Genomic DNA, 9,565 nt, shown 5'->3' with positions numbered 1-9,565 from the left:
CTTCCCTGAATGCTTTTTTTCCTCTTAAAATGTGCTGCTAGAAGGGAGCGTCAGCTGATATGTAGAAGTTACAATTTCTTAAGAAGGAAAAACATCTGGCAAATTTAAACGTGGCTTAATTTATTCCACTTTTGTTTTTGCATGAAATCATGGAAGTGTCTCAACTGAAACTTGTGCGCTTATCTAGAGCGTCATACACCAAGCAGACAGTAGGGGGCGCAGCTGGTTTGAAATGCACGCTATTTGCATATACTATATTTATTTTTTTAATCATGAAAAACTTTTTTCTTTTATAAATATTGCTCATGAATCGATGCAACCGTGTCAGATTATATTAACATTTATTAATTTATTATGTTGAAAAATAAAATTTAAAAAACGTGCATTAAGTGGATTTATTGAGGATCTGCTTTAAAATAAATATGTAATATGAGTGGAAAATTATTAGATATTCTTTGTTTTAATATGTTTATTCGAGGTTGTTGGGACGCACACGCCTCCCACCTGCTCCTCAGCTTTCTCTCTCTGCCTCTATTTCTCTACCTCTCTCTCTCTTTAAACACTTTTCTCTCAGCTTCCCAAGATGGCGGCAGCCTCGTCCATCCAGCCGCCGATCGTTCACTCTTCTCTCACCCGGGACAGCGCACTCTCCCCGGACATGGACAGCCCCGAAAGCAGGCAGCCGGAGGATGAGGAGGCGACGGCGGCCGCAGCGCAGCCCTCCGAGTCCTGCGTCTGCCTCCGCGACCTGCCGGACCTAGAGCCGGAGGAGATCGAGAGGAGGCTGGCCAAAACTCGCAGGGAGCTGAGCAACAGGAGGAAAATCCTCATCAAAAACCTGCCGCCCGACACCTCCAACCAGGTATGGAAGAAAAGTGGTGCAAAAAGTAACAACGTGCAGTTTTGCTTTGAGTTTCTGCAGAGCGGAGAGAAACTGAGCTCCAGTTTGCATCAACTGGCGTTTTGATTCTTTAAACAATTTATTTAAAAGTTATTAATAAACCGTATGATGATGGCATACAAAATGTTTTCCCCTCTAAGATAAAGACTTTTAAATAAACTTCAAGAAGGTTTAATAAATAATTCAATACACCACAGATTTGATTTAAAACTCACAAAATTTTTTCTTCTGTTTTTTTTTTATCCCAGCAAAACAACTTTCATGCATCTTTGTGTGCATATTCTTTCATTAAAATAAATGTCATTTATTTTTAAACTTTAGAGTTAAACTAAGTAAAAAAAAAAAGCAGTTGAAACAACAAGTGAACTGGAAAAAAGGAGGTCATTTTAGATATGATTATGCCTTCATTAAAGACAAATGCTGAGATTATTCAGAGTATGAAGACATGGAAGACATTAAAAGATTAATCATCCATCGCAGTGTCCGACCGAGGCGGGTTCACAGAGCCAAGAAGGAAAAACATATGCAAACATATTTACCTTAGTAAAACAATTCATTTAGATAAACAAAAAATAAATGTATTTAACATATTTCATGGCATTATTTGAAACCAACTTAAAGTTGAGGAGTGACAGAGAAATCTTCTGTTATGGCATTGTAATAGCCTACAAAATGATGGCGAAGATTGCTGATTTGACTGTTGTGCAGTAAACAGTCATTGAAACCCTCCACAAGGGAGGGTAAGCCATAAACACTCTGCTGTTGAGATTGACTGTCCTTAGAGTGCTACATCCAACGATATATTCATGAAAAAGTGAGTGGAAGGAAAAGAGAAAAAGGTAACTGCAACCATCATCATCTTTCAACATCCAAAACATTTCATCTTGTATGGTGATCGAGTCTGGAGGATGTAATGTCCAATGTAAAGTGTTTAGTATCTGTTTGGGGAGCCAGGTCTGCTGTTGGTCCACTGTGCCTTTGAGTCATGCTAAGGTGCACTTCATAATTTCTTTTGCTTAAAAAAGTGTCACAGAAATAGTGTCATCTCCCAGCTGAACATCTGTAAAGTCAAATTTAGGACCCTATCTCTACAGCTAAACTCTATAGAGCAATATGCTGGTGAAGATTCTATTTTGGAAGGACCTACAAAGCAAGTTCAGCTCAGAGGCTGGGGAGAATGGTGGTCTAGCGGTTTAAGCATAGTGCTTTGAATCCTGAGGTTCTGAGTTTGAGCCCTGCTCCCACAGACTGCCACCCTGGGTCCCTGAGCAAAGACCCCTTAACCCCACACTGCTCCCCGGGCGCCGCACAATGGGAGACCACCGCTCCCCAAGGGGATGAGTTAAATGCAGAGGGTTAATTTCGTTGCTCTTTGCTTGTGAGAGTATGACAATAAAAGCCGTAGAAATAAAAGTAAAAGAATTCTCACTTTTACTATATATATATATATATATATATATATATATATATATATATATATATATATATATATATATATATATATATATATATATATATATATATATATATATTCACTATAATTGAGAGTGAAACAGATTGAACGAATACTCTAGAACGGAGGTCTTCAACATGGGGTCCGCGACCCTTAGGGGGTCCACTGAGGTATTCCATGGGGCTCGCAAAAGTTTTGGTTAAATAGACTTTTTTTTTCGGTATATTTCCCCCTGCAATTTTTTCCACTAATTGAAATGTATTTAAATACACATTAACATGAATTCAACACACTGTAGTAAACAGATACCGGTAAATGGAGGCAGAAGATGTCTTTCAATCATCAACGCACACATTCAGTGACACACAGGCGCTTTTTAAACTGGATACCGTTTCATTCACAACACCTGTCCCAACAATGAGGAATCAGAATCAGAAATACTTTAATAATCCCAGGGCCAACTTACTTTTGTTAAATTACTCCATCTGTAATAGAGTGACTATTGGACCAGTTTGATATAACACAATTTCATAGAATATATATATAATTAGGGCGTCCCCGCTCCTTCTCGCCATCAGTTAGGGGGGTCCTTGCCCTGGAAAACGTTGAAGACCTCTGCTCTAGAACATCTCATTTTGACTGTCTTGATATTAACTACTTACTGGGGTCAATGTGTCCTTCGCTTTTAAACATTTAAAATCAATAGCATAAAAATCTTAAAAAGTAGATTTAATGAGATGCAGGAGAAAGCTTCAGTGACCCAATCTGACATTTTGGGTTTACTCAATCATGTCAACTGGTTTCACTAAAATTAGTTGATTATATGTATTATATAATTGACTTATGGTATAATAAAAAATACAAATCAATTANGTTTACTCAATCATGTCAACTGGTTCCACTAAAATTAGTTGATTATATGTATTATATAATTGACTTATGGTATAATAAAAAATACAAATCAATTAGGATCACTCAATCCAGACTGAGGTTTATGTAATTCAATGATGTGAGGTCAAGTTTAACAGATGCTAATAGGGGTTAATTATGCCAGTTAACTTCAGTTTGATTAATGCTGTTGACTTGCACTGTCATTATTCGATTTCAGCAATGGGATTTAATATACTTACATTTTACTTCTACTACCTTGTTTGGTGAAACCAGCTAATATAAACATTTAATATAATTCAGCAGTTATATAGTTTATATTACATAACTCTAACATTTAATTAATTAGTCTTAATGGAGTCAAATTTCAGAATGTTAAACTGGGTTGAGATTAATTATTACTGTCCAGATGACCACCAGAATATACCAAAATATAATATGCAAGAGGAGGGAACTCCATGAACAAAATTCCCTTTCATTCATGGTGCCACAGAGGACACAAAAACATGCCTCAAAGCATCCTGGGAAATAACAGGAAGTCAACTCCCATTACTTGCCACAGAACAAATATCAAGTTGACTAAATCCCTGTTTGTTGAAAGTAACAGGATGACATTAAATTAGTTTGGTTATCTTTAGTTGAGTTAAAATCTCTTGTTTAAAGGAGAAGTCCGGTCATATTCAGAATTCAAACTTCTGTAAATTCTTTAAATATGAAATTATTACATTCTGATCAATAAATGATAAGTGTTTTCAATTAAGAGTAATTTCATTTGACTGTGATTTATTGGAGAAATCAATGTTTATCAAAGAACACAACTGCTACCTACCGGTTTTTGACGTCACGGTGCGGTATCGGCTGTTGAGCAAGTCCCAGTGCGGTATCTGGTGTTTGTAACAAAGCGCTATTATCCAATCATCTTGAAAAAATTCTGCTTGTGAATTTCAATGGGGAGGTCTTCTGGAAATCTTCAATAATTGTTGTTGATTGCAGATGTGTCTAGTAGCTCCCAGTGATTTTGCTTGTAAAGCGGGGAGAATGGTGCTAGGTTTACCGCACCATGACATCACTGTCAGAAGATGTCAGGAGTAAGGTGTTGCTAAATATGGGGAAAAATGGCTGGTGATCACGGCAAAAATTATTGTTTTTATTATATTACTGATTAACACTTAATTCATTAAATCACCGCAAACATATTAGTTTTAGGTATAGATAATGATCAATTAATCATTCCTTGCTGACCAGACTTTTACTTTAAATACAGCAAAATCTACCAGTTTAGCATGAAAAGATATATATTAGTCTTAATATGACCATGAAACAGATACCTAACACAAGGAATGTCCCAATTTCAATCAATCTCTATAACGCCTCCCTCAAGTGATTCAGACCCCCCCCCCCCTCTGTAATTGACATTTATGCACTATTTTTGCACGTCACTATCACTTTACATATATAAATACATATATACAGAAGAGTTATATGTGTTTATATTTTTATCTTTATTATCTTGTGTGGTTGGTTGTGTATATATATATATATATATATATATATATTAAACTGTGACTGGAGCGTGTAACAAAAAGTAATTTCCCTCTGGGATTATTAAAGTTTTTCTGATTCTGATTTTGTATTTCTTCTATAGGAGGCCACTATGGACAATTTTAATTAGCATATTCACCTATTCATATTAAATGACAGGATTATGTTAAAATTATTCCCTTTAGTTGTTTCAAAATCTCTTCTTGCTATTCTATTAACATTTAGCCTACTTATGCTCAGCGTAAAAATGTAATTTTTCTAGTAATCTGACCATTGAATAAACAAGCAGCATGACTATTTTATATATTAGTGAAAGAGGCTCCACCCCCACCTGTTGCTATGCGCTGCATGTTTGCTGTTTGTTAGTTTCCAGATTTTTCTTTTCTTTTTTTAAAAGACTTGTTCATGAACAACAGCAGCAACAAGTGGCTTAAGCTGATATGTGTTACAAACTTCCACCTTTGGAATTCAGTTAAAACATCCGGACCGAACTTATCTGACAAACACTACATGAAGAATGGAAACGAGTTGAAATGACAGGTTTAATTAATTTATTTTTCTAAACCATTTTCTCCTTTTAGATGATTTCAGTTGAGGCTAAATCCCATCACTTGACCGTTTGTTTATTTTACACGCACAGACTTCACTGTGTGTGCCTTTTTAAAAGATATAAAGAGTGACTTCACTGTTTATGACTTAATGGCGTTTCTGATTTCCTCGCTGAGCGTCATTCATCACTTGTGTCAGCATGCAGGCCTCCAGGAGGCAGCGTGTTGAGCCTGCGCCGATGGCGTGTGTTCCTTCAGGATTGTAGCGCCACGCATTCTTCAACAGGCCCTCTGCCAAGGAGAGACGGCGCTCTGTTGGAGCGTCTGTGTCCCTGCGTAAGTGAGATGAGAGAGGGAGTGTGAAGGAGCATGACGGCATGGAGTGTGTGAGAAATGACGAGAGGGAAGGAAAGGGGGAAAAGTCACTTAGGTTTAGATGTAGCAGCAGGTGTGGAAATCCTTCTGCTTTGTGTTTCCTACATCGTCCACATGTCAGACTGGGTTTTTGAGAAAAGTAGAGCAGCGTGAAATCAATTTAAAGGAGTGGTTTGGACTTTTTGACGTTTGTCCACATGAAATTCAGTCTGTTAAGATAACATAAGCATCAGAAGGTGACTTTTATAATTGGAGCTTCTGCTCTACAGAGGTTTTTGTCAGATAGAAAAACTGCAGAAAAATAAGCTGAACACCACAACACAATGAAATATCGAACACAAGGTTTACTAAGGCTCTGTAAAAGTTGTGTTAAGAATGCAAAAAAATATTCCATTATCTTGTTGGTAAGGTTTTAATGGAAAAGTGATTAAATTAGCTTCTTTTTTTTCATGAAGCGTAGTGTGATGCAGCACAGTCCCATCTCCAACTGTTGCTGTACAGGCTACTAAATCCACTGTCTGCCTGTCCACCTATCCACTCACTCACTCTCTGGTTTCATTGCTTTCATGATTTCAAAAGCTTGCTTGTCTATTGTTGCAGGACTGAAACTGTGCTGAGGGAAAACTGCCTACTTATGCTCTCATTCATGGATCTAGGTGTTAGCTGCAACCCTCCGGTCTCTTCTGTGTGACGGCAGTATGTTAAAAGCTTGAATCAAATGTAGCTTCATTTTGAATTTTGTTTCGTATTTAGGCTTTGGTTTTTTTTGGCAAAGATGAACCCAATAAGTAGTTATTCAGCTACTGATAAGATCCATCCTTCTTCTGTCTCCGCTTATCCCAAGCGGGGTCGCTAAGGGTGAGGGTGCCTATCTCAAGCTGTCTATGGGCGAGAGTTGGGGTACACCCTGGACAGTCCATCACAGACAAACAGAACAAACCATTCACATACAGCATTTACACTCACACATAAGGAGAATTTAGAGGAACCAGTTAACCTAACAGTCATGCTTTTTGGACTGTGGGAAGAAGCCCGAGTACCAGGAGAGAACCCACGCATGCTCAGGGGGAACATGCGAACTCCATGCCGAAAGACCCTGGACCAGGAATCGAACCTGGAACCTTCTTGCTGCAAGGTAGAAGTGCTACCCACTGCGCACTGAGCAGCTCGATAAAACACACAGTAAAAACAAAAAGAAGAAAACCTTATTGTTAAACCATAGTTTTTCAAAAAGGTGCTTCTCTATGGCATTGGCTGATTTTTGTCAACGAAAAACATGATTGTAGTTTCTCAATATCTGTATTACTTTAACTTCAAACATCCAAAAAATGTCCAAATGTCAGGGGCATAGACGGTGTGGAGTTACTTAATTAGCTAACAGTGGTTGTAATCGAGACAGTTTGCACGAAGCTTAATGTGTACAGTGCATGGACAAAATCTTGATTTCGGAAGTGGGGGGACACAAGTATTTTTCATAACTAACTTCAGTGCTGCGATCATCCAATCACAGACCCGATTCATTGGTGCATCAGATGTTTGTAAAGGGATCTTCTCAGGAGTGACAGCGGTGACAGCCAATCACACAAGAAAAGACAATGGGCTATCAGGAGCTTGTGGGTGGTCTAAACTCAGGGAAGTGGGCTTCAGTTTGAGCTGTGGTTTTCCTCTTGTTTTGCACAGTATTCTGCACAAATACACATATTTATATAGTCTTTTAAAAACTCCTTAACAATTGACGAAATGCTGCATACAAAATAAAAAAAAGATGCTGTCAGTGTATAAAAGTTTAACTACTGTTGATGTGACAGCTGTATATATTTTTAAAAAGTTTTCCAGTATAAATTTCTGACTTTGAAGTTGAAAAGATTGATTTCTAAGGACAAATGGAAGCCGTTAGACTTAGACCCGCCTCAGTCTGGAGAACAGAACTTTAGCGTGGAAATATTCTGTGCTATAAACACCTGGAAATGACTACTGAACAGTGTTTATTCTATGTTTTTGATTAAGTCTGTGTATTAGACAATAACAAGTGTAATACTCTGGTCTCTCATTCAGGCAACTGTCTTGTTTAGTTGTGACTTTTTTTTTGTTTTAAACAAAATAAATTGAGATTACATTTGACGTTTTTATAAATATATTTATTCAATAAAGCAAAGCTATGCAGTTTTAAATCAAAGTTATCATTAGATCAGAATAGTTTACCAGCAGGTGCCCACATTCATATGTTTATGTTTTAGAAGCTTTTCATTTCTTGAATGAAAAAAAGTCAGCATCTCATCCAGCATGTCTTGTTGACTCAACAGTTTCCATCTCCCCTCTCTGCTATAAGGTAGTCTACCCTCTACGGCAGACTGGATAAGTGTAAGTGCGGGTTGCACTATGTCAAATATTTGGTCTATTGAAAATCTTTGTCTTGGGGAGAAGATGAGGATGTGAAGGAAGGACGATGAGCACAGAGAGGATGGAAGGGTTGGGTTTCAAAGTAATAAAAAACATTTTATGGGATCTATTGAGTGGGGAGGATGTGGAGCAGATATTTTTCTTCTAGGCTTTACAGTTTTCTAATTATTTATTAAAGGGCTGTTAGCAGAGCTAAAAGGTATCTCTGTTTGACATGAGCTTAGCCTCCCCCATGTGAACCCAAGTGCATTAACCTTTAGAATTATTTTATTATTATTTTTATGTTGCACATCTATCAGTTATGTCTATTAAAGTGCAGATAAGGTCATGATTCCTTCTGGTTTGGTCTTTTTCCAGTTTGAAAGCATTATAGAACATAAACTAAAAGGGTTTTTGAAAACACGTGCAAAGTGCAAAAGCTTGAGTTAATAGGGGAGTCCATAAAATAAACCAAAGGTCCAAATTACTTATACTAAATATGTATATATAGGAATACATGGAACGTCCTAACCAAGTGGCTGATATAGTGAACAGAATCATCCACTCAGAATACAAACTGGAGACTCCCGGGTCAAAATGACAGCCGCATCTTAACGTCGTGGAGAATTGCATAGCTAAGATCCAGATAGAAACAAATAAAGGGATTATGGCCAACCAACCAGACATTTTGATTATTGATAAGCAACAGAGGACAGGTATAGTGATTGATGTGGCCATCCCAAATTATGGAAACATCAGGAAAAGAGAACATGAGATACTGGAGAAATGCCAAGGACTCAGGGAAGAACTAGAGAGAGCTTAGCCTTAGGATTTCCTAAAAGCGCGTTCACGAGTCTACGGAAACCGCGGCAGACCAAACCAGATGAAAGTGCGCATGCAGCGTCTGCTCTACCGATAATGCAAGCGTAGAAGAAGAAATGTGCTTTTTACCTGTGCAAAGAAAGAAACAACGAAAGAAAAATGTCTGAGGACTTCAGTGTTGAGGAAGAGCATGAGTTCTTTGCCGAGCTGAATGCGCACTTTCGTCTGGTTTGGTCTGCCGCGGTTTCCGTAGACTCGTGAATGCTCTAAAAACATTCTAAATGACTTAGTTTCGAGTAAATTATGGATGCTACCCACTCAGGACACTTGGAATACATTGGACGAGCAGTATGGAGGAATATTGACACGTTTTTTGTGGACTTTTATGGACCTTTCTGCCTCGGGCACCATAGACCTCCATTATTTGAATGTCAGCAGACAGCAAGAAGCCTCCCAGATCTCCAGATGCATTTGAGATATCAAAAAAGTACTCCAGAGTGTTGTTCAGCATGGGGGTGAGTAGAAAATGAAGGCTAATCATGTTTTGGGTGTACTATTCCTTTAAGGCAAAGGTAGTACCTTTGGGTATTGTAGCACTCTGGGCATTAATACCCAGGCTGAAGAAGTGGCTCCAACAAATACCTGGAGAAACATCAG

General features: G+C 38.0%; 1 protein-coding gene across 1 annotated transcript in view; it reads left to right on the top strand.

Annotated features, from left to right (window-relative positions):
• Positions 1–555: 555 nt before the first annotated feature.
• raver2 (ribonucleoprotein, PTB-binding 2) overlaps positions 556–9,565 on the top strand; it is a 128,430-nt gene continuing 119,420 nt past the window's right edge. The window contains exon 1 of the mRNA XM_015378696.1: positions 556–862. Coding sequence (XP_015234182.1) covers positions 584–862 — 279 coding nt within the window. The 5' untranslated portion in view covers positions 556–583. The remainder of the gene's footprint in view (positions 863–9,565) is intronic.

Source organism: Cyprinodon variegatus, unplaced genomic scaffold (genome assembly GCF_000732505.1).
Source record: "Cyprinodon variegatus isolate N-32 unplaced genomic scaffold, C_variegatus-1.0 Scaffold176, whole genome shotgun sequence".
Taxonomy (NCBI): domain Eukaryota; kingdom Metazoa; phylum Chordata; class Actinopteri; order Cyprinodontiformes; family Cyprinodontidae; genus Cyprinodon; species Cyprinodon variegatus.
Note: the sequence above shows the minus strand (reverse complement) of the source record. Positions and strands in the feature narration are given on the sequence as shown.